Here is a 24,891-nt window from a genome sequence, read left to right as displayed (position 1 = left end):
CTCATTCAGAAATCTCCAGGCTGTTTCGCTGCGGAAGAATTTGCGGTGCCGTAGGAGAGAAAAAACTAGTTTAAAGAATGTGTGAGGCCCAAGTGCCCAGACCCAGAAGAGCTTTTCCCAAGGTTGCTCTCTTGTTTTGCCCTGATGGGTAAATTCCTGGCACCCCACCCTTGCCTTGGGGGTTGAGCGCGTTGTTCAATTGCTATTGAGGCAGGGATGCAGCACGGTTACCCGCTGAAATCAGGGCAGTAGGTGTCTCCAGCCCATAATTCCGTTTCCCACAGTGGCCAACCAGATGCTTCCTGGAAAATGCTGTTGAGAGGTAGAATGCCTCTGGCCTTGGAGGTTCCACTTAGCCATCATGGCTAATCAGTGTCTGTGCTGCGGGAAGCTGCCTTGACGCTCAGCCAGGCACATTGGTCCATCACTGGCTGGCAGCAGATGACCAGGGTTTCAGGCGGGGGGTATTCTGGGGATTCGAACCTGAGACCACCTTCATTTCCTGCCCCTGAGCTGCGGCCCTTCCCCAGACAGACACCTGCTTAAAGCCACTCAAGTCATTGGTCTTCCCCATATCCTGTGGCAGGGAGTCCCACAAGCTATGCAGTGGTGCAGCTTCTTCGCTTTGGAAACATCTGCCTGTTGATCCCGCTGGGTGACCTTGAGTTTTAGTGTTATATGAGAGGGGGAGAAGCTCTGCACCAATGCAAAATGAGGATTTTTTTTTAACGCTTTAAAAATAAGTCTCTCTGGGATAGAGCAAAAACTCCCCAACTCCAACTGGAGAGAATTAAATCAAAGCTAGGGGCAAGTGTGTGTTTGTCTTCTGATGCTAATTAATCTTGGAGGTTGTTTCTTGGGAGGCAAACTCAAGATTACCTAACAACAACACTCCAAAGAGGCTTTTCTTACTGTAAGTCGCTGTAACTGGGTGCAGTTCCTGTAGGCACCTTCCCTAATGTGCCATCTTCCAGGTGTTTGGGGCTCAGGGACATCCGACGATAAGCTTCACAGGGCTGAATTTTTCAGTGAAACTTTTCTCGGAATGTGTCCTTGAATTTCGATAAGGTCTCGTCTCTCTCTTGCCTGGAGAGGTGTGTGTAGAAACTAGCCTTCTGTAGGAAAGGGGGGGGGATTCCTTGTTTTGCCCACTGTACATTTGCACAGAAAGAAATGGGGGGGGGGAGTCACGCCTACCCTAGAGCGTGATCTCATCTAGCATGTTTGTTTTACTTGCATTTAGTAAACAGTTGGTGAACATTTATTTGCAGATGGCACCCGTTTCACGAACTCTGTGAAACGGGGATTTTTTTTTTCCCCTACGGAAAAATTAAGTGCTGGGGATTTTGCTGCCTCCTCATCTCTGCAAAGGGGGCAGCCGATGTATTTTCCAGTGCGTCTCACCCCATTGCTATTGTCTTTTGAATTTTTACAAGGGTTCTGATAAAATATCTGCGCTGTCACCCCTGCGATTGCCCAGTCGTGATGTCTTCGTGACACTGGGGACAACCTGCATGGGTCCTGGAAAGCACCAGAGCATCATTGCACTGTATCAGATGATTCTCGCAGAATAGGTGTACTTGGGGGGGGGGGGGAAATGTAGTTGTCTTAATCTGCTCCAGCCCGCTGCTCCTTTTCTTTAAACATTTGGGAACGAGAGATTCCGAAATGAGATGCTTTAGACCAGGGGTCAGAAAACTTTTCCAGCAGGGGGCCGGTCCACTGTCCCTCAGACCTTGTGGGGGGCTGCACTATATTTTTTTGGGGGGGGGAAATGACCAAATTCCTATGCCCCACAAATAACCTGGAGATGCTTTTTAAATAAAAGGGCACATTCTACTCATGTAAAAACACACTGATTCCCGGACTGTCTGCGGGTCGGATTTAGAAGGCAATTGGGCCGGATCCGCCCCCGGGCCTTAATTTGCCTACCCATGCTTTAGGCCAGTGGTCTCCAAACTTTTTTCAAAGAGGGCCAGATTTGATGAAGTGAAGGGCTGTGAGGGCCGACCAAAGTTGTTAAGTTGTTAACCTTTTTAAGGGTTGAAGTTGTTGAGGTTTTTTTGGGGGGGATTTTACCTCAGGAAATAAACTGCGACAGGGGCAGTTTACACCGACCGGTGGGCAGGATTAAGACCCCCAAACGGACTTTGGACATGCCTGCTTTAGGAGCCTCAAATGCCACCCCGCTTTGATGGCCTGGCACCCCACCAAGCCCGGGGGGGGGGGGGAATCTGCATTGATGTGTCAGGTTACATCTCTGCTCGCTTGCTCAGGGAAAATCTCCCGCGTGGCCCTCTTGGTGCTGCTGATTCCTTCCGACTTTGTCTCTTGCAATGTGGAATGTGGAGGCTGATTGGAAAAGGCAAGCGATGTGCTGGCTTGGCCAAGCTCCCTTTCTAGGGCTTTCGGTTCCCGAAACTCCTTTCCTCCAGTCCTGTTTGAAAGCCGCGCTGCCGCCTGTTCATTAAAGATGTTGTGCTCAACTTTGTATGTTGTGGTTCAAAGTAGGAGGAACGTCCCTGGATTATTTTTAAATTTCTGCGGGGTTTTTTTCCCTAGCATTTATGTGTGAATAAACAAAATAAATCAAAGATGAAGGGCATAAAGAAATGTTCCAGCAGGTTGAAAGCAGCATAAGGTTGCACATTAGCATTGAACTTCTTGTTACGAAACGTTACCCAAAATACTAATTATTCCATAAATCTCTTAGGCTGGTTTATATGTATTCTTTGATAATAATGGTAATAAGTTAGCTAAGCAATTTTATATGCATTCAGGTGAAGTCTCTCTTTACCTGGTTGGGGAGGGGTTTGCTTTTAATTGGAGATGGTAGGGGTTGAACCTGGGACCTTTTGTATTGCAGTCGTAACCTCGGAAATCGAACAGAATCCGTTCTGGAAGTCCTTTCGACTTCCAAAACATTCGGAAGCCCAAGCGCGGCTTCTGATTGGCTGCAGGAAGCCCCTGCAGCCAATCGGAAGCCGCAGAAGCCCCGTCGGACGTTCGGCTTCCAAAAATCGTCCTGAAACTGGAACACTCACTTCCAGGTTTGCAGGCGTTCGGGAGCAAAAACGTTCGAGAACTAAGCTGTTTGAAAACCAAGGTACGACTGTATTTGAATACATGATCACAGATACGAGGCTTTTATATGGAAAGATACATCATTATCTACGATGGAGGGACTGGTTGTTAAAATTATTGGACTTGGCTGAGATGCCGTTGACGTGTCTAATCAGAGAAAAATCACTGTCAGTATTTACTAAAGATTAGAAACTCCTTACAGACTTTTTGTGTGAAAAAGGAAATGAACTCCTGATACCTGGATTTGAGGATTGGAGAAGATATTGGTTTATACAAAGTGGAATTGCTGGGCGCTGTCTTGGGAGTGGATGTTTTGAATACTTTTCTATATATACCGGACAGACAAAGAATCAGAAGCCCCGCACCAGCTTTTCTTCTTTATTTCTTTTCCTCCTGTTGGTTTGTGTTTTTATTTAGATTAGTTTTTTTAAAAAAATCTTTGATTTAAAAATTGGAATATTGTCTTTACAATGTAAAATTTATTGTTGGGGGTGGTGGGGAGAACCTGGGACCTTCTGCATTCCAAGCAGCTGCTCTTCCCCTGGGCCCCTCCACTTTTGTCCTCAAGAGTGGCAGAGTGACCATCTGAGACCATGCCACATGTTGAGAACTGATTAAATCGGTGCCCTGTTTTCTTCTAAGCACGTGTGTCCCTGATCTGGTGGATTGAAAGATCCGGAAATGTGCTTCTTGGAGGCGTAGAGTGGGCAGCTGGCCAGGCAGAGGGGCACTTTGCACAAGAAGGGGCAGATTGACCTGGAGTAATAGCCACCCATGAAACTTGTGAGTCACCAGCTGAAATGGACTATTGCCCTTTTTTTTTAGCTTCGCAGGAGAAGCAGAATCCATTTATCGGTGGTCTCTTGCTCGGGACGCTCTCCCCTGGAGAACAATATTAGATTTTCCCACCCTATAGAGCCCTCTCCAGGTGATTCGGATTGTACTAGGCAGGGCAACCTATTGGCAAAGGCTGGACTAGTTGGGGGTTTCTTACGGTCTCCGTACCTGCAGTACTGCAGGGTAAATGCTCACAAAGGCATAGAATACTGGTGGTTGAGAGGCATGCTTGCAACTCTGGCTGCCTGCTTCTGGTCGAGCAGTAGAGCGGCAAGAGGCAGGGGCAGTCTATCTGAGTAGTTGGAACTTTGGAGTCTTCAGCAGCTGGGGCGCCCATCTAAGACACATGGCAATTTCTGAGTTGTCCAGATCTTATGCATAATGGGGAACAAACATGGGGGACCATTTTCTCGAATAAGTAGGGTGGTGTGATCTGTTTCAGTGGGTTGGAGGCCTCTCAACAGCCCCCAAAGGAGCACATGGTCATCCCTTTCCAAAACCTAAGGGTCCCATCCACACTATAGGTTTAAAACAGGCATAGGCAAACTCGGCCCTCCAGATGTTTTGGGACTACAACTCCCATCACCCCTAGCTAACAGGACCAGTGGTCAGGGACGATGGGAGTTGCAGTCCCAAAACCTCTGGAGGGCCGAGTTTGCCTATGCCTGATTTAAAACATGTTAATCCTTTTGTTTTTGAAGTAGTAGCAATGGCTTCCCCCAGAGAACCCTGGGAACTGTAGTTTTCACCCCCTCCCAGTGCTATAATTCCCAACCCCTTTAACGAACTACAGATCCCAGGGTCCTTTGGGAGAAGACTTGACAGTTAAAGAAGTGGGACAAATGTCCTTTTAGATGCATGAGGCTGGTGTGACCTATTTCTGACTGCTGGAGGATCTCCCTGGTCTTTCCTGATCCATAGGATCCGGGCTGACCTCTTTATCGCCAAGGCCATCTCCCTTGTTTGTTCAAAGCTTGCCTGGAGAAAGGCATGTCTCTGATGTTGCCTCCTCTGCCTTCCCCTGCACCATGATCCTCTCGTGGCGAGGGTTGAGCCATCCTCTGAGGCCTTCTGCCCGGTCACAACCCTGGTGAGCTGACGAAACCGCCATGACTCGCCGGGCTGGCATTTGTAGCCCAGTTGCCAGGCTCTGTGTTAAGGAAGCACCTGAAAAAAATTATAACAAACCCCGCATGCAAAGATGGGTAAATGCTGAAAGAAGCACAGACAAACCACGGCTATCTCTCTTCCTGCGAACGAAGATCTCGAAAGCTGTTCTGTCTGACCAGTGGTTATCTTTCTTTCTTTCTTTTTTGGCAGCGGCCCTGTGAACACACTCAAAACCCACCCTTTCCCTCAAAGAATTCTGGGCGCTGTAGTTCGTTGCCCGTTTCTAGGAATAGTAACTCTGTGCGGCGGCAAACTACAATGCCCAGAATTCTTTGCGGGAAAGACCGTGTTTTGGATGTGCTTTAAAAGAGATAGAGTGACACAGATGCAGCCCTGCGGCTGATTCGCGTGTTCTGTGTCTATGTTTAAAGGTGTTTCTTTTAGGTACTGGTGAAGTGGGCCTTGGATTTGAGGTGGGGGAACCTTCTTCTTCCCCTCCTGCACTTCTCTCCAGCAGATGGAAAAGGGAGAGAGAGACTGTAGCTCTGCGGCAGAATGTCCCAGGTTCAATCCCTTTCAGTCTCCACTTAGAAAGAGACCAGGCTGCAGCAGACGGGAACGATCCTGCCTCCCGGTTTCCCAAAGAGCCACTGCCAGTCAGTGTAGACAAAACCAGCCTAAGTTGACATTAGCAGCTCCCTGAATCTGTTTGGACTTACTGATTTGCCAGGATACAGCCTTTGGTAGGGAAATTGGACTCTTATTCTTCGCTCTCTCATGGATGAGTTTCCAGGGGCCGTTTGCCAGCGGTGCCTGGGGCCAGAGGTAAAAAGTAGGCATGGCCAGATGCAAAAGTGGGCAGGGCAATGGGTGTGACTCCTCCTTTTGCACAGAAGGGTGCAATCCAGCTGTGTTTCTACACACTCGCACAAGTCTTATCTTCCATACAGGCAAACGAGGCATTTTCTCAGTTCAAGGACCCCCTCCTAGCCAGGCAAAGGGAGGGTGGTGCAGAGCAGGGTCGGTGAGGGGGCGTGTCCTGGAGAGAGGGGGAGTGGCCTTGGGAGACCTGGGGGCCAAGGAGAGAAACCCGGGGGCCACCAGCTTCCCCACTCCTGTTTCAGAGAATTCTGAGACTGCGAGCTGCTCAGCTTGGTTTCTCTGTTGGAAAAGCTGTACGCCAGGATTCGTAACCTGACAACCCGAGGGCTATTGTTTCGTGCCAGCGCAGGACATTGGATCCTGTCCGTGATCTAAGCCTGTGGCCCTTGCAACTTAAGAGAGATGAGCTGGACGAAAGGGCAGCATTGCGCTTGACCAAGGGTCGTTCTCGTGATGCCGCGAGGCTTTGCTGCAAAGCAGGTTGTGTGCATGACTTGGGGGCGATTGCAGGACACAGAGATGTGCAATTTGCTGAGTAGGGAGTCCAGCATCATTTGCAGAAACGCAGGTTCCCCATCCCTGCTAGGTACGGTGGCCTGCTTGTAAAAATCGGCTTTTTAAGGAATGTGTCTTGTATGTCTGTCTATCTGCACACACACACACACACACACACACACACACACAATGCAAAATCAGCTCCTAGTCCTCATGTTTACAAATGCAATTTACAGAGTTTTCAAGGTAATGTCTGGTGACCTAAGTGATAAGCTGTTTAGTTCTCTCGATTAATGGCTATTTTTCTGATGGTTTGGAACTGAGAAATGGTTTGCTGAGTGGTTTGTTTAAATTACAGGTGTTGCTTTTTGAAATCCCGATAATTGTATCCTGTGTTTTATTTTTAAACTGTGTCGTAATTGTGCGCAGCGTTGCCTTTGTCCTGAACGGCGGCCTGAAGATGCCCAAAGCAAAAATAAATTTAGAGGGAAGGAGGGGGCGACAGTGTCGTACGTAGCAATTATGGGAGCCAGAGGAGTAGCTGGACACAACTTCCACAGTCTCATCTGAGGAGGGTCTGGCTGCCTCATGACTCCCGAAAGCAAAAGAATTGGTAGGCTGTGTAGTGTCAGGAGACCTGGGTTCAAATCCTTACTCCGTCACCCTTTTTCTCTCTCCCCAAGGTAATTCGCAGGGTTGTGGTGCTTTAAAAAATATTATTACCAATGTTCATTCAATTTATATGCCGCCCTTCCTCCCAAAGGAGCCTAGCACAGCAAACACATAATTAAAACAATATCATTGAAAACAGTCCGAAAGCAATCTAACATTCAAATTGCGTTATTTCAGCCAATGATTTCAAGGTACGGAGGGAACAGGTGACAAACACTTTGTGGCGTGCTGAGCTCCTTGGAGGCGGAGGAGGATAAAAATCAATGCAGTCTTTTATGCTCATTTCCCTTAATCCTGATTTCCTTGATGGCACGTTTTTTGAATTCCCTTTGTGTTCAGTTCCTCACCTTGTTACGCCATATGCGGCCCCACAGAGCTCTCTTTCCTGGCCCCAGGGACTCTAGCCAGGCCACGCCCCTTCAGCATGTGTGCTTCTGTCCTTGTGCGTTTTTTTTAGCCTGGCTGGGTTGTGCCCTTATTTATTTATTTCATAAGATTTATACACCGATTGTAAAAAACCAAACAAAACTTCGAACTGGTTTGCAAGGAGCTAAAGCAGGGAAATCAAGGGAAATGTACACCGCTGCTTTAATACAAAAGTTAAAATACTAAAAGAGATTACAGTTACCTCAGCTTCTGAATCATCTGGGCTTCACAGAACTGTAGAGTCGGAAGGGACCCCCGAGGGTCATCCAGTCCAACCCCCTGCAGTGCAGGAATCTTTTGCCCAACGTGGGGCGCCAACCCACGACCTTGAGATTAAGGGCCTCACGCTATGCACACAGATAGGCTTTATTTGGGGGAGGAAATGTTTTTAACAGGCTCCGAAAAGCGTACAGTGGAGGTGCCTGCCTGATGTCAATAGGCAGGGAGTTCCAAAGTGCAGATGCCCGAGTTCTTACAAAGGTGGAATGGGTGTTATGTGGCGCTAATAATAATAATAATAATAATTTAGTATTTGTACTCCGCCCATCTGGCTGGGTCTCCCCAATAGTCTCTCCAGTAGTTCCAATTCCACCAGTAAACCGGTCCCAAGTTTGTTAAGCTTGAGCTCTGCTTGAGCTCTGAATGTGGAACCCTAGAACCGTCATTTTGGCAGGGACCCCAAGGGCCAACCCCCTGCAATGCAGGAATCACATACCTCTTGCTTGCCTGGACAGAGGATAGTGTGTGTCTCCCTGTGTGTATGGAAGCTAGCCTATTGTACAAAGGGAAAACCAGCATTCCTTGCTCCGTTCCCACCCACCACTCTCACGTGGCCCCCAGAAGGGCATGCGGCCCTCTAGCTGAAAAGGATTCCCTGCCCGCTTCTCCGTGAGCCAAGTCGGTGTGATTCTGGGGTTCTACCTGGGTGGAGAACTTGAAACGCGAGCTTTGGTCAACCTCTTTATTCTGGCTTCCTTTTTCTGGGTGGGGGAAAGAAAATGTAAGCCCCTCTTTGTTTTGCAAGCTGGCAGGTGCCCAGCATGGCCTCCCCGTTGTCCCGGGATCATTCCTTTGCTCAGCTCCTAAATACAGTCATACCTCTTCTTGCGAACGCTTCATGTTGCATTTTTTCAGGTTAAGAATGCGGTTTACTTCCGGGTTTCGCACGTGCAGAAGCGTTCTGAGCGGTTCGTGCATGCGCAGAAATGTTCTGCATGCTTTGCGCATGCACAAAAGCACCGCTCTGGTTGCGGACTTTTTGGGGTGCGAACGGCACCCCAGAACGGATCGTGTTCGCAACCCAGCCAGGCCATGTTAGATTTCTCTTTTCTGCCTCCTCGGCCTTTGCGCCGTGGGGAGAGGCCTCCTTGTCAGGGCACCCTGGCTTCATTTTCTGTGTGGTCTGCTATGGGGGCCGAGCAAGGAGAGGAAGCTGGAAACTTAACTGCTCAATAGCCTTTCCTATATATATATATTTCAGATCCTTTCTCTCCCCGCCTTCCTCTCTCTGCTGAATGTTCGCTCGCATTGACCCCTGAGCCCTAAGAGACATGAAGCTGGAATTGGCTGAAAAGATTCATTTGTCTGTCGGGTCCAAGGAAGGGAGAAAAATAACACAGCCCTTGGCTGAAAACGTTCTCTGGGGAGATGAGGAAGGAGTGGCTGCTTTGCGCTGAGCTCTCGGCCAATTTTTAAAATATTAATCTGTTCCTCCATTCTGGCCGCCCTCGAGCGCCTGCTCCCAGGAGCCCGGATAAAAGTTGGAGAGGGCCTTCCCACCTGCGTTGCGTGGTGGCTCTCCTTAAGCTGCTCGAACCCAGCTCTTGGCCAATAAAAGGGAGCCCACCAAAGCGGCCTTGGGGGGGGGGGCTGAGATGGGGCCTGAGGGACAAAGGAAGCTGCCTTGGTGCCGAGGCCATGTCCGTGCCGTACGTTCGAAACACCACGACTTTAAAAAGGCATGGCTTCCCCAAAGGATTCTGGGAAATGTGGTTTGTGAAGGGTGCTGAGAGTTGACGCTTATTCCCCTCACGGAGCAACCATTCCCAGAATTCCCTGGGAAGAGGGGCTGACTGTTAAACCACTCTGAGATTCCCAGGGAATTCTGGGAATGGTCGCTCCGGGAGGGAAATGGGGGTCTCCTAAACAAGCCCAAAGCCTTCAACAAATGGCTGTTGCCAATATTTTCTGAGGGGAGTCTAAAGTGGTATGATGATGCTTTTAACTATATTGTGCAGATGGGGCCATAGGCAGAGCCATAATAATAATAATAATAATAATAATAATAATAATAATAATAATATTTCCACCACTCTGGGTGGCTATGCAAACACTGGCCTGGCCGAGGCCACATCTGGCTCTGTGAGTGTGTCTTAAAACTAGCCTACTCTACAGTGGTCCTATTTGCATCTGTTTCCCCACCCACTTTTTTCTCTGGGCCCACCCACCACTGGGCTGCGGCCCCTGGAAGGTTGCCTTTGAACAAGAGGTGGCCCCTTGGACTGATGAATCCCTCCCCATGTGATTGGGCTCTGTGCATGTCTTTGGTGCATGCGCAGAGTGATGGGATCTGTGTGGGCCCAGCCTCCGCCTTTCTTGAGATGAACAAGAGGACTCTGCAGATAACCTTTGCAATATGCAGTGTTTCCATGGCAGGGGAACTCTGTGTTTGTGTGTGTGTAACACATACGTATTTGTTCAGTCGTGTCCGACTCTCCGTGACCCCATGGACCAGAGCATGTCAGGCACGCCTATCTTCCAAACTCATGCCAGTCGCTTCGAGAACACTGTCCAACCATCTCATCCTCTGTCGTCCCCTTCTCCTTGTGCCCTCCATCTTTCCCAACATCAGGGTCTTTTCCAGGGAGTCTTCTCTTCTCATGAGGTGGCCAAAGTACTGGAGCCTCAGCTTCAGGATATGTCCTTCCAGTGAGCACTCAGGCCTGATTTCTTTAAGGATAGATAAGTTTGATCTTCTTGCAGTCCATGGGACTCTCAAGAGTCTCCTCCAGCACCATCATTCAAAAGCATCAATTCAAAAACACAATACATATATAAACTTCTAATTCTTGCTTCTCGTTCTGCGTTCTAATCATGGAATAGTACAGTAGGACGGGACCCAAGTGGGGTAGCCATCAGGGTGGGGTGTGGTAAACAAAATTCTGGATTCAAATGTATAATGCATTATAATTCTCAATATCGAGAATTCACTGTGGTTCCCTGACTCTCCGTAACAAATTTCTCCTCCAAATTAATTTGTGTATCGCTTCGGAGGTTTTATATTTCATATATGAATTGCGTTGCAGGGGGTTGCACTAGAAATCGGTGTTTTCCTAACTTTGGTCTCCAGCTGTTTTTGGACTACAACTCCCATCATCCTTAGCAAGACCAGAGGTCAGGGATGATGGGAATTGTAGTCCGAAAACAGCTGGAGACCAAAGGCTGGGAAACACGGGGTTAGATGACGGTTGGGTTCCTTCCAGCTCTACTATTCTGTAATGCCATAAATTGTAATGTCCTTTGGCTGCCTACAATAAAGTTGATTGGGTCGACAGTGAGAATTTCAAGAAACAAGAATATGCAGCGTTTTTCGTTTAATCCGTAGGCATGCGTTCTTGCTCTGGAGCCCCGCCAGCTTCTCATTCTGCTCTCCATTCTGGAAGAGATTCCTATGGAGCCCTTTGCCACACACACACACACACACACAGCGACTGTGGTGTAACTAAAACGTATTTTTCTCCTCTCCCCTTCCAGACTGTGGAGCATGGATTCCCCAACCAGCCCAGCTCCTTGGCCTTCGACCCCAAGCTACGAATCATGGCCATCGGCACCAAATCGGGAGCAGTGAAAATGTATCCTTTTTGCTTTGGCCTGGGCGTCCCTTCCATGACACCAGAGGAAGGGGAAGGTAAGGGTTGACTTGCATCTACAAAGCTTCCCGGTGGTACCCTGTTGGGAAATGGCCGCCTGATCTGGAAATGCGGCCCTCCTGGGCCTCCCTGCTCCCCTTTCTGGCCCACAGAATTCTTCCCAAGCCGCACACCCTCCCACCGCCTTGCGTCCTTCAGTTGTCTTCCTTTGCACCCCAAGCGTGCAACTGGATTGTGTCCTTGAAGCATGATAACGCTTCTTGCTTGTCTGGGTGGAGGACCGAGAGGGTGTGTGTGTTTGTGTGTGTGCTCAGGATCTGACCTACTGCCCTCTTTCCCTCCCCAGCCCTTCCTTACTCTTTCCCGACCCAGTTTTCCCTTCTGTTGTTATTTCGTAATTTGCGTCTATATTTGCATCCTGTTTTGAAACAGAAGTGCCTCCTCAAGATACATAAACCTAATTTGGTTTGCTTGCATTTTTTTGGAATTTTCTGTTTCTGTGTTTTTGAAAAAAATGCAAAAACAAACGGAACTGACCTGCTGCACAAAGGTAAAATGTGCATCGGTTGCTCCGCCTGCTTTTTAAAAATTAATCTGTTCCTCCTTTCTGGCCGCCCTCGATCGCATGGCCCCAGAAGCCCGGATAAAAGTTGGGAGAGGGCCTTCCCACCTGCATCGCGTGGGCTGTCTTGGCTCTCCTTAATCTGCTCAAACTCATAACTTGGCCGCTAAAGGGAGCCCCCTAAGCGGCTGGGGGGGGGGCTGAGATGGGGCCTGGGGGCCAAAGGAAGCAGCTGTATGTTTGAAACACCACGACCTTAAAAAGGCATGGCTTCCCTCAAAGGATTCTGGGAAATGTGGTTTGTTAAGGGTGCTGAGAGTTGACGCTTATTCCTCTCACGGAGAGACCATTCCCAGAATTCCTTGGGAAGAAGAGCTGACTGTTAAACCGCTCTGAGATTCCCAGGGAATTCTGGGAACGGTTGCTCTGGGAGGGGAATAGGGGTCTCCTAAACAAGCCTGAAACGCCCTCGGCCCAGTATACCTAAAGGAGCGTCTCCACCTCCGTCATTCTGCCCAGACACTGAGGTCCAGCTCCGAGGGTCTTCTGGCCTTTCCCTCACTGCGAGAAGCAAAGCTACAGGGAACCAGGCAGAGGGCCTTCTCAGTAGTGGCACCCGTCCTGCCTTCAGATGTCAAGGAAATGAACAACTATCTGACTTTTAAAAGACATCTTAACGCAGTCCTGTTTAGGGAAGTTTTAAATGTGTGACATTTTAATGTATTTTTAATCTTCGTTGGAAGCCGCCCAGAGTGGCTGGGGAAACCCAGCCAGATGGGCGGGGTACAAATAATAAAATATTATTATTAATTTTTTTTTTATAAGAATTTATTGGTTTTACAACAAACAACATACAAATATAACACCCACATTAACCCACCCCCAACTAGAAATAAACAAATACACAAATACCAATAATTCTTCTTCTTATGCTGTAAAAAAAAAATTTCTTGGTCGAATCTTGGTACAGACTTCCCCTGCCTTTTCGCCTTCGGTTCCAATCCCAAATATTACTTTAATAACATCTTATACCATCTTGATCTTAAAAAAATCCAAATATCTAAAAATTAAAATCAAAAGCTTCTTTTTGACAAATCTTGTTTCATAATAAACAATGTTTTCCCATTCTTAACTTAACATAGATCAGATCATGTTATAACTTAATATTAATTCCACACAAGATTCTGGTTCTTATCCCCATATTTTCAAAATAAATCATAACAAATGTCTTCGTTCCCTATAACTGCTGTTAATAACAAAAATTTAGAGTACCTCTTTTCTTTCTCTAAAAACTTAAAGTCTTGACACACCGGTTTCAGGTTACCATAATACATTCTTTTCCTTTATACCTTAATATCATTCACCCTATCCCCCTTCTGTCCATTTTCTTTGGTCGTCTTGCTCCAGAGCTGCTCCTCGAAGTATCCTTTTTCTTTACATAGCCACAGATCCAGACTAAGTCCAAAGTAGTCCTTGCATAGAACATCAGGGTGCACATCTTTTCCCCCAGCCTCTCCGGTTCATCATCACATTCTTCTTTTATTTGTAGATATAAACATAAAGTTCTCACCTTCGCTCCCAAGCTCTCACCTCGGGAGTTAGTTATAACAATTTTCTCCGTCCTGGGTCTGCCACCCCCAAGGGACGATCCATTACTCCGGAGTAGCCATACCTTTTCATCCTGTTGTTCAATCAGCCCCTTCAGTTCTGTGCCAAGGCTCTCCTCCAATGCAGCCATTTCCTGTACAGTCTCCTCTGTGGGATATAACTTTTTTGACATATGACAGTTCAATATCTCCAATTTTCGGTTGAGCAGTTCCAGTCTCAATAAGATAGTCCTTTCTTCATGGGTCATTTCACAGTTCGTAACCAAGTCAAAAACAAAGCCGAGCATGGCAGAAGCGGGCATAGGTGTCAAATTGCAGTTTCGGTTCTCAGACTTCTCCATCTTGCCAGTAACTTTCCATTCAGTCAAAGTCTTTCACGGCCATTTTCCCCGAATCCAGGGCGCAAGAACCAAAAATTTTAAAAAGAGATACTGTCCACCAGTTTAATCCCCCGAGGGGGAAACCATAAGTCTCACTTATCAAATTTTAAATACTTTGTTGCCATCGCTGTAACAGCAGTCTCTTAAGCTGGTTATTTTCTATCTCCCGAAGGGAAAGAGGCAGGCTCCCTTTCCAAATGTCCCCCAGGTCGTCAACACGGCACAAAAACAGATCCAATCCAATACTCACGACACCGGGATTCTTAAACTCCAACTTTGACAGGTAGAACGTTAACGCACATCGCGGGGGCAACCGCCGCTTCGCGTCCCGGTTGGGGCTTGTCCCCTGAAGCCCGGCTCCGTTTTCCCTTCACCCCCACTCCCCCTTTACAGGGGGAGCGAGGGAAGGGTTCGGAGCCATAGTGGGCATAGCCGGGGAGCCCAGGGTGCGGGACGCTCTTCCCGCACCCTATCGGAGCCCCGCTTAGCGGTAGCGGGGCTCCAACCCCCGGGACGGGCTGGGTCGCCTCGCAGCCGAGGCAACCCACGACCGCTCCGCCATTGCGTCGCCGCCGGAAGTCCACAAATAATAAAATATTATTATTATCCTCAACAAATGACAGTTCCCAATATTTTCTGAGGGGAGCCTTAAGGGCCCAAAGTGGTATGCTTTAAGTATATTGTGCAGATGGGGCCATAGGCAGAGCCATAATAATAATAATAATAATAATAATAATAATAATAATAATAATAATAATAATAATAGTAATAATAATAATAGTTTTATTTGCACTCTGCCCGTCCGGCTGGGTTGCAACCACTCTGGGCAGCTATGCAAACACTGGCCTGGCCTAGACTTTTTCCTTCTTGCACCACCCATTTCTGGCATGTGGCCCATGCAGCTTTTCCTGGAAGGGAATGTGGGCCTTGCATTTTATTTATTTTTTAAAAAGGCTCCCCATTCCTGGCCTTCCTATTACCTGCCCTTTACCCTGAGGTACCAGGTTGCAGCAATAAAAAAAAAAAACATGTTAAAAACAGTGTTTAAAACAACTTGCAATCACAGGAATAAGGCAGGTCCTAAAATATCCACCTCAGGTGTCCAAAGCTCGGGTGAAAAGCTGTGTTTTCAGCATTTTCCGGAAGCTGTATACTGAAGGTGTCAGGTACAGTTTTGTGGGGAAGGGAGATTCATAACTGCCGCAGGAAATGCCCTCTCTGCCTGGGCCACGCACCCCCTTGGCTTCTGAGCTCCGAGGGTGCCGATCTCGGTGCCCAAGCGGGTCTTTAGTGAAGAAGGCTTTCCCCCCCAGGTATCTGTGGCCTGCATCGTTTAGGGTTATAAACATTAACATGAGCGCCTTGAATTGGGCCTGGAAATGAACTGGCAGCCAGTTAACCAAGGAACTAATCCCTGAGGTTCAAAAATGCCGCTTTGAGCAGAGTTCAGGTGTTGTGTGTGGCCAGGGCTCAGGGTTGCAAAGATTTGGCGCATTGGTTTAGAGCTGCAGATGCAGAGTGATCTAAGCCAGATACTGGAACTTTACAGCTCTCTAGACATTTGTATATTTTAGAGCAAGTGAGAAGTCCAGGGCCATCTCTTTCCTTACCGTTCTTGCTACTGATCTTTTTTTTGGGGGGGGGGGCTGCTCAACAGGAGGCGGGTAGGGCAGTTCCATACAGTAGTGAGGACACCCCTCTGGAAAATGTTCCTGGAGTCCAACTACCATCAGCCCCAGCCAGCAAGGCGAGTCGTGGGCGATGATGGAAGTTGTAGTTACGCAGCATTTGAGGAGCTGCAAGTTCCTCTACCCTGATCAAAGCCTTTGTTTCTTAAAAACTGCGGACCCAAATTTGATCGTTTGGAGGTTCCCATGAAAGCCTCTGGTGGTTTTATCAAAAAAGAAGCATGGGTTTCAAGTGCAATATTCATAATCATGGGTAGGCAAACTAAGGTCCGGGGGCCAGATCTGGCCCAATCGCCACCTCAATCCAGCCCGCAGACGGTCCAGGAATCAGCGTCTTTTTACATGAGTAGAATGTGTCCTTTTATTTAAAACGCATCTCTGGGTTATTTGTGGGGCATAGGAATTCGTTCATTTTTTATATTTTTCAAAATACAGTCTGGCCCCACATAAGGTCTGAGGGACAGTGGACCGGCCCCCTGCTGAAAAAGTTTGCTGACTCCTCCTTATGACCCAGAGATGCTTTTATTTTAAATGCATCTCTGGGTTATTTGTGGGGCATAGGAATTCGTTCATTTCTATTTTTTTCAAAATACAGTCTGGCCCCCCATAAGGTCTGAGGGACAGTGGACCGGCCCCCTGCTGAAAAAGTTTGCTGACTCCTCCTTACGACCCTGCATGGTAGGCAGGTAAACAGAGGAGAGGTTTGGACTGGGTTCACAGCTTGCTCTTTGGCATCAACTTTTAGAAGGACGGCAGCAGACCATTTGCAACGACTCAGGGTTGCTCGTCTGCGAAGTTCTTGGCAGTTGTGCTTTGGATCGAGTGACACCCCAAGATCTGCCATGGACTTCTCAACGCGCAAGGCTTGGTTTCCTGGTGGCCTTGACTTAGGCTGATGGCAAAGCCAGTCTTTTGTACCCAGGGAGGCCCACTGTTCAGTTCTCAGCGTCACTGGCAAAAAGAATCAGATCGGAAGTGATTGGGGGGGGGGACTTTTTTCTGCCTGAGGCAATGGAGACCGTTTGCAGCTCAGAGTAGACTTCACTGGGCCAGGCGAACAAAGAGTGTGAATCAGTGATGGGTTTCTTTCTTTTACTTGAAATGTGCAGAGCCATGATAATGCTCAACTGTCAGAGATGTCGCCTCTTCTGCATCCCTCCTTCCATCAAATCTCCCCCTCCCCCTCTACAAATGAGAGAGAGAGAGAGAGAGAGATGTGGCATTCAGGAACCTTCCTACTCTCGGAATATAGCAAATGCATAAGGCAGGGAGATGTTTTGCAATTCTGCTTAACTCTGGGTGGAATTCATTGCAACGCTAAGGAGGTCGTTCCAGCAGCACATGAGTTTCTGTTTGCTCATCAAGGCCATCTCCCCTCTCCTCCTGACCCCCATGCCATTCTGAGAGGTTCATCCCTCCAGAGCAGATTTGCAGAGAGAATAAGCCCCATGGCGTTCGTGGGAGTCCTTTGGCTGGCTCCCGCTAGCAGAATGAGGTACCGGTAGTTGAATCTGGCCCTTTGTGTCAGGATTTCCCCGGAGCACTGGCCTTCAGCTGGTGGGTCAGGACTCACTTGTGAGTTGTGGCCTGATCCAAAGTCGGGTTGCAACAGGACCACTGCCACCAGGAAAGTATGTTGTAAGAAATCAAGAAACGGGTCCCAAGTGCGTGTTTGGGTTAAATGTGGGTCCTGTGTTTTGGGAAAGGGTTGACAATACCTGCTCATCACAAAGTGAGAAACAGATCGTTTCATTGTTTCCACCTTTGCATGTTTGGAACTCGGGATATAGTGCTGTGTATTGATTATCAAGCCACCTTACTTTTGGTGTTGTCTTTGTTCCTCCATTGAAGCCAGTGGAAAACCCACTTGCTCTTCTTTTGCCTGTAACTTCAGTGTTTTCAGTCCCATATGGCATACAGTTTTCAGGCATGTTCCTATCCCTCCAACCCTGGACATTAGACATGCCGATTTTCAAGTTTTCTGTGTTGTTGTTTTTTTAAAGAGGCAATTAAAGGTAATTAAAAAAAACATACAAATTTCCTGCATTCCTTTTCCTCCTTCGTCTTTCCTGCTCGTAGCTGTGACGTTGCACCGGCTAATGAGGAGGAGCGCCACCTCCAAGGGGCGTGTGCCCCAGACAGGATAATGGAGTTGGTGCAACAGGTGTAATCCTCGTAGCATCTCCTCTCTGGCCTTCCTAAATTGCAGGTGGAGGTTTAAATTACGGGGTCAGGGCTTGGGAGCCACCTGTTTGTGTCAACCACCTGTTTTTGTCATTCCCTGGGCAGGAGGGAGTAGCATGGAAGTTTTCTTGCTTTGCTTTGCTGCTACTGGCTTCTGTGGGGGAGAGGATGAAAGAGAAGCTCTTTTCCTTTTCATCACCTCCCCTGGAGGTGCACAGGCAGGCCAACGCCCATGGGACACCTCTTGGGTGTCATCGTTGGGTGCAAGGGAATTTAAGAGGGAGGAAAGTCAAGAGATAGCTAAAGTTATAAAGTTATACCCATGCTATGACAGCAGCATCCTCAGCACCCAATGTGCATTTTGTGTGGCGCCTTTGCTTTCCTTCTCCCTGACCCTTGAAGACTGTTCAGAAATGCCTGACTGGACTGACCGGGGTAGCAGTGGAGATTGCATTTTCCTAGTTCTTGAGCTTTCTCTGCCAACCAGAAAGTGTCCGAGCCTGAATTAAGGTGCCAGCTTTGATCTGTACAAATGGATTTGGATTTGGTAAGGCTGGAGGAGAATTCATGTTTTAAGAAAACAGACTTTACCCCTCACCTCATGGACTAATGCATGGCAGGAGAGTAACTGGTCCTTTTTTGTTGTGCATACTTGGCCAAATTTTGTGATACCTTTCTTGGCACATGCCTGCAAAACGTGCCGTGATGCGTTAAAAGATGCCCTGCTTTAGGATGAAGTACACTTAGGAATAGGGATGCAGGTGGCGCTGTGGGTTAAACCACAGAGCCCTAGGGCTTGCCGATCAGAAGGTCGGCGGTTCGAATCCCCGCGACGGGGTGAGCTCCCGTTGCTCGGTCCCAGCTCCTGCCTACCTAGCAGTTCGAAAGAACGTCAAAGTGCATGTAGATAAATAGGTTTCCATGCGCTGCTCTGGTTTGCCAGAAGTGGCTTAGTCATGCCGGCCACATGACCCGGAAGCTGTACGCCGGCTCCCTCGGTCAGTAAAGTGAGATGAGCACCGCAACCCCAGAGTCGTCCATGACTGGACCTAATGGTCAGGGGCCCCTTTACCTTTTACACTTAGGAATGTCAACAGAGCAGAAAGGGAAGCTAACAGGCAGTCAAGTTCCTGGTTCTGGTTTTGCCACCCTCCAAGGAAACCTTAGCTCCTGCTATTCTTAGGGAGTGCTCCTTTTCTAACTCTTGTGTTTTGATTTTTAAGTTCCTGTTGTGAACTGAGGTGGAGAGCTGGGGTGCAGAGTTGGAAGGGAAATTCTGGAGCCCTCTAACTGGGTTGGTGTCGAACGCAGTTGATGATTTGGATTTGGGGTGTCTGTGTTTTCTTTGAAGTTGCAAACAAGGGCTGGGAAGCCTTAACTTGGTACAAAGCAACGAGCGACACCCCCCCCTTTCCAATAAGGGTCTTCCCCTGCCCTTTTGGAAGGAATCTGAATAGATGCAGTTTTTTTGGAAGGCTGCAGGAATCTTGGCTTCCAAAACGGGCTCTTTTAAAGCCTCGGCACTGGCATCGCTGCTAAGATGTGCTGTCTCCATGGAGTTCAGAAGCTCAGGAATAGAACGCAGAGGAACATTCCCCCTTCTCTCTGCCTTTCTCTCTCTCCGCCCCCCCAAACCTCTGTCTTATTTGATCTTGCACCCCACGTTCTCCACTTCCACTCTCCAGGAAGGACTCAGGATTGTCAGTATGTTAAAAAAGTGGAGGAAATACAACATGCATATTTAATATGCATGGTTTCGTCTTTTTAACACCCCCCCCCCCCGGTAAAAAAGTTGAGGCGTGACAGTAAAAATTGTACATCGGCGTGGAAGCCTGTAATCCAATCTGGTTATAGCAGCCAGACTCACTGAACCTTTGCACCGCATCACCTCTTAAGATGATTCCTGTATTTCCGGGGCTGGGCTAGATGACTCTTGGGGGGTCCTTCCAACTCTTTACCATTCAACGAACTGTAGGTGTGCTTTTTGTCCATGTGTGTGTGTGTGTGTGTGTGTGTGTATTTTAATGACTTGTATTGTTATTTTTTAAACTGACGTGCTTCAGATGTACAGACCTCGTTTGGAAGTGTGGGACGCAAATGTTCTCTCAGGCAGAAATTTGGTGCTTTCTGAACAGGGGAATTTGGGGCATCCAATTTTTATTTTTTTGCGGTTCTTTGTAGTTGCAGCCCCCTGCTGCTTGGCTTTCTCTCTCCCCCCCCCCCCGTGCTCTGCCCTTTCTGGGTCTGTAGCTGTGCTGGAAGGGCCCAGCCATGATGGCTTCAGTTCAGGACATGTGTGAGTTGGGAAGACAATGGTGGAAATGGCTTAAGAACAGAGGATAAAAGTTCTCAAGTAAGTTGGGCCGGGGGGGGGGCGAGGAGGGGGAAGTTCTCTGCTTCCCAGCCAGGCCAGGGGAGGAAGCAGCTGAAGGGGTAAAAATAAAACCCGACACCCGGTGCCTAAAGGGAGTCTTCCTCGCCTCCGGAGGGGTCTTGGTAGGGAATTGCTCTTCCCAGGGATGGCTGCCAAAGAGAGCTGGTGGGAAGGTCGAATGCCGCAAAGCACCCCCACAACTCATAAAAAATATAAAAAATTCTGGTGGTGGTTGGCTTCTGATGCTGGCTTGGCAAAGACTGAATAAACACACAATCTCGCTCTCTCTTACTCTGCTAAAAAGATGAACATTCGCGGCCAAATTTCTGAACAGGCAGGAAACTTTCCCTGGTTTCCCTTTTGTGCGTTACCCGTTGCTGAATATTAGATTGTTTTCTCCGCAGGTAAGGTGGTCTCTGACCCCATTTGCGCCAAACGTTTAAAGCACCACGATTCCACTTTTTAAACAGTCATGCTGAGAGGGTGCTGAGAGTTGTTCGGAGACCTCCCCTTGCTCCTCACAGAGCTGCAATTCCTGGAGTGGTTTAACAAACTTTTTTGGGGGTGTGTTTTTTACCCAAATAATCTTGGGAGATGTAGTTTGCTAATTTCTGCCGGGAGTTAAAGGTAAAGGTAAAGGGGCTTCCGGCGGCGACGCCATCGCGGAGCGGTCGTGGGTTGCCTCGGCTGCGAGGCGACCCAGTCCGTCCCGGGGGTTGGAGCCCCGCTACCGCAAAGCGGGGCTCTGGTGGGGTGCGGGAAGAGCGTCCCGCACCCCGGGCTCCCCGGCTGTGCCCACTAGGGCTCTGAACCCTTCCCTCGCTCCCCCTGTAAAGGGGGAGTGGGGGTGAAGGGGCAACGGAGCCGGGCTATAGGGGACATGCCCCAACCGGGACGCGGAGCGGCGGTCACCCCCGCGACGAGCGTCAATGTTCTACCTGTCAAGTTTGGAATTAAAGAAACCCGGTGGCCGTGAGTAATGGATTGGACTCGATTTTGTACTTTTTTAACGACCCGGGTGACATTTGGAAAGGAAGCCTGCCTCCCTCCCTTCGGGGGATAGAAAGTAACCAGTTTAAGAGACTGCTGTTACAGTGATGGCTACAAAGTATTTGAATTTTGACAAGTGAGACTTCTTTGATCTCCCTCTGGGGAACAAGTCTGTGGATAATATCTCTTTTTAAAATCTGTGGTTCTTGCACCCTGGATACAGGGAAAATGGCTGCGAAAGATTGTGATTGAGTGGAAAGTTACTGGCATTAAGATGGAGAAGTTTGAAAATCGAAACTGTAATTTGACACCTATGCCCGCTTCTGCCATGCTGGGTTTTGTTTTCGATCTGGTGATGAACTGTGAGATGAGTGATGAACAAAGGACTATTATACTGAGACTGGAACTGCTCAACAGAAAATTGGAGATTTTGAACCGGGACATGTCAGAAAAGATATATCCCACAGAGGAGACTTTACAAGAAATGGCTGCATTGGAAGGGAGCCTTGGCATGGAACTGAAGGGGATGATTGAAGAACAGGATGGAATGGTCTGGCGACTCTGGAAAAATGAAACGTCCTTCGGGGGTGGCAGACCCAGGACGAGGAGAATTGTTATATCTAACTCTCGAGGTGAGAGCCCGGGAGCGTCGGTGAAAAAATTGTGTCTACAAATAAAAGAGGAATGGTATGGTGAACCAGAGAAGCTGGAAGAAGAGGATTTGCGTACCCTGAAGCTCTATGCAAGGACTGTTTTGGTTTTTGTCTGGATCTGTGGACTTGTAAGGAATAATGACACTTCGAGGAGCGGCTCTGGAGTAAGACGACCAAAGAAAATGGACAGAAGGGGGATAGGGTGAACTGTTTTAACGATAAAAAGAAAAAATGATAAACTATGGTAACCTGAAACCGGCGTGTCAAGATTTTAAGTTTTTGGACTAAGAAAAGAGATATTTAAATTTTAGTTATTAACAGCAGTTATAGAGAAAGAGGATATTTGCTGTGATTTATATTGAGAATAATGTGTTAAGAACTAGAATTGTGTGTGGAATTAATATGAAGACATAATATGATTAAATTTTTGTTAAGTTAGTTTTGTTAAATTTTTGCATGTTATAAAACAAGATTAGGTGTTAATTCTTTATATGATGTTATTAAAGTAATATTTGGTATTAGAAACGAAGGTGATAGGCAGGGGAAGTCTGTGCCAAGATTCGATCAAGATCTTTTTTTTGATGATATAAGAAGAAGAATTATTGGTGTATATGTATTTGTCTATTTTCAGTTAGGTGTTGGGTTAATGTGGGTGTTTTATTTGTTTGTTGTAAAAATCAATAAATTCTTATTTAAAAAATAAATAAATAAATAAAGGTAAAGGTAAAGGGACCCCTGACTGGTAGGTTCAGTCGCGGACAACTCCGGGGTTGCGGCGCTCATCTCGCTTTACTGACCAAGGGAGCTGGCATACAGCTTCTGGGTCATGTGGCCAGCATGACTAAGCCGTGTCTGGCGAACCAGAGCAGCGCACGGAAACGCCGTTTACCTTCCCGCCGGAGCGGTACCTATTTATCTACTTGCACTTTGACGAGCTTTCAAGCTGCTAGGTTGGCAGGAGCAGGGACCGAGTAACGGGAGCTCACCCCGTCGCGGGGATTCGAACCGCCGACCTTTCGATCAGCAAGCCCTAGGCTCTGTGGTTTAGACCACAGTATCACCCGCATCCCAAGCCGGGAGTTAGGAGGCTCCTATTCCCCTCCCAGAGCTACAATTCCCAGTATTCCCTGTGAAGAGGAATTGATTATTAATCCACTCTGGGAATTGTAGCTCTGTGAGGGGGAAATGGTGTGTGTGTGTGTGTGTGTTGTGGGGAGGTCTCGTAATGGCTCCCAGCACCCTTAACAGGCTACAACTCCCAGAATTCTCTGGGGGAAGCCATGGCTGTTTAAAGTGGTATCATAATGGTCTGAATGTGGCCTCCCTCTCCCTCCCTCCTTAGTCTGTCAACATAGTATTGTAGAATCACCAAACTTAAAACCATGGAGAAACCTGGTCTGAACAAAGACATTGGATTCTTATCTCATTATACATAACAAAGCTATCTTTAGCCATCTCACCCCTTGCCTTTCCCTGCAAGTCAACAGGTTTTCCACACCTATCAGCTGATCACCCATTCCCACCACCCTTCTGAGTAATACCCCTCCCCACTCCCTTACTATATTTAAGGATCTGGTGACTTCTGTTTCAGTGTATCTGAAGAAGTGTGCATGCACACGAAAGCTCATACCAAGAACAAACTCAGTTGGTCTCTAAGGTGCTACTGGAAAGAATTTTCTATTTTGTATAGAATTGTAGAGTTCGAAGGGGGGACACAGGCGTCATCTAGCCCAGCCCCCTGTGAGCAGGAATGTTTTGCCTGACATGGGGCTCGAACCCACGACCCTGAGATGAAGAGTCTCATGCTCTCTGTCCCACTTGGGTCAGTTACAAGGCAGAATGTAGGTCAGCCGACTTGTATCCCTCACCCAGGCCTAATGCAGGCTCCCCACTTCTCGCCCCTTGGTCGTACCCAGATATGCACAGTTCCAGCCTTGGTTGCCAAGTGCCTAGTTCTGCTCCCTATTGATATATTCTCATGGATTATTGACTATAAGCACATATTGCTTTAATTGGGGTTTGCTTAATTGCATCTCGCAGATATTGCTCCTTACGAAACCCCCCCGTCTCCGTCGCCCCTCTTCTGACCACAGGAGTGGCACTGGATAGGCATGGTCTTTCTATCCCGCCCTTTCGGGGGGCCGGCCGCTGGGTTAACAGTTTGGTATAACTTTTAGATGCCCCAGGAAATCGAGAAATGTGTGTTACTGGCTTTATTGAGGTTGTCTGGACCCAGGCTCGCAGTAACTCCAAGGTATGCCTGTAATCCTTTATAAAAGTCATTTTCTAATGGCTGGTTTGCGTTGGGTCGGATTGTTATATTGTGATCTGTGTTGCGTGTCTTGTTGCTTCTTCAACTCGTAAACTGCAATGCAGGAAGGCAAACGAAAAGGGAAATTAAAAATGAAATGAGCATTAAGAAAGGGAATTGAGAAAATTCCAGACGTCCTTGTGGTGGGGGACAGAATGGGGATAATATGATTTTCCATTCATTTTTCCTTTGGATGCTTGGCAGGTGAGCTCCTGATGAGGGCCTCTCAGGAAGAACAGTAGCCCTAGAACTATTTCACCCTCATGAGGACTAGAACCTTGGTCTTTGTCGATATTAAGACAGCCAAGATTATTGGGATTCTCTGGAGGTTAACTCCATTAACATTCTCAATATATTTGCAGGCCTCTTGGATCAGGCACACAGGTGTTCGGTAGAATGTGAAATTCAGGCCTGGAGGAATCTGCAAGCCTGATGATTTCCTCAAAATTTACTTTTAATTTCTGGAAGCATCAACTTCTTTTCTTTCACAATAAAACCAAACCCAGACCCTACAGTTTACTGCAGCGACGGGTAAAATAAAAATGCCCCCTGTCACCTCCTGTAAAATAAAATAAAATAAAAATCCTCTGCCTTCAGGGCTAGTTCTCTTTTTCTTTTTTAAAAGTTCACCCAAAAAAAATAAAATTCAGCGGGCCACTTTTCCTGGTGTCGGGTCAACGAGGCGTCTCTCCTTATGAATGGGGAGCCTGTCTTGTGTCCGTTACTGGTGGCTGCAGTGCAGGAATCTGCCCAGTTGGTCAGCGCTG

General features: G+C 47.8%; 1 protein-coding gene across 5 annotated transcripts in view; it reads left to right on the top strand.

Annotated features, from left to right (window-relative positions):
• The window catches only part of LLGL1 (LLGL scribble cell polarity complex component 1), an 87,090-nt gene that overhangs the window by 10,372 nt on the left and 51,827 nt on the right, over positions 1 to 24,891 (top strand). For all 5 annotated transcript variants that reach the window (XM_033166614.1, XM_033166615.1, XM_033166611.1 and 2 more), the window contains exon 2: positions 11,260 to 11,357. In XM_033166614.1, the coding sequence (XP_033022505.1) occupies positions 11,260 to 11,357 (98 nt within the window). The remainder of the gene's footprint in view (positions 1 to 11,259; positions 11,358 to 24,891) is intronic.

Source organism: Lacerta agilis, chromosome 13 (assembly GCF_009819535.1).
Source record: "Lacerta agilis isolate rLacAgi1 chromosome 13, rLacAgi1.pri, whole genome shotgun sequence".
Lineage (NCBI taxonomy): Eukaryota > Metazoa > Chordata > Lepidosauria > Squamata > Lacertidae > Lacerta > Lacerta agilis.
Note: the sequence above shows the minus strand (reverse complement) of the source record. Positions and strands in the feature narration are given on the sequence as shown.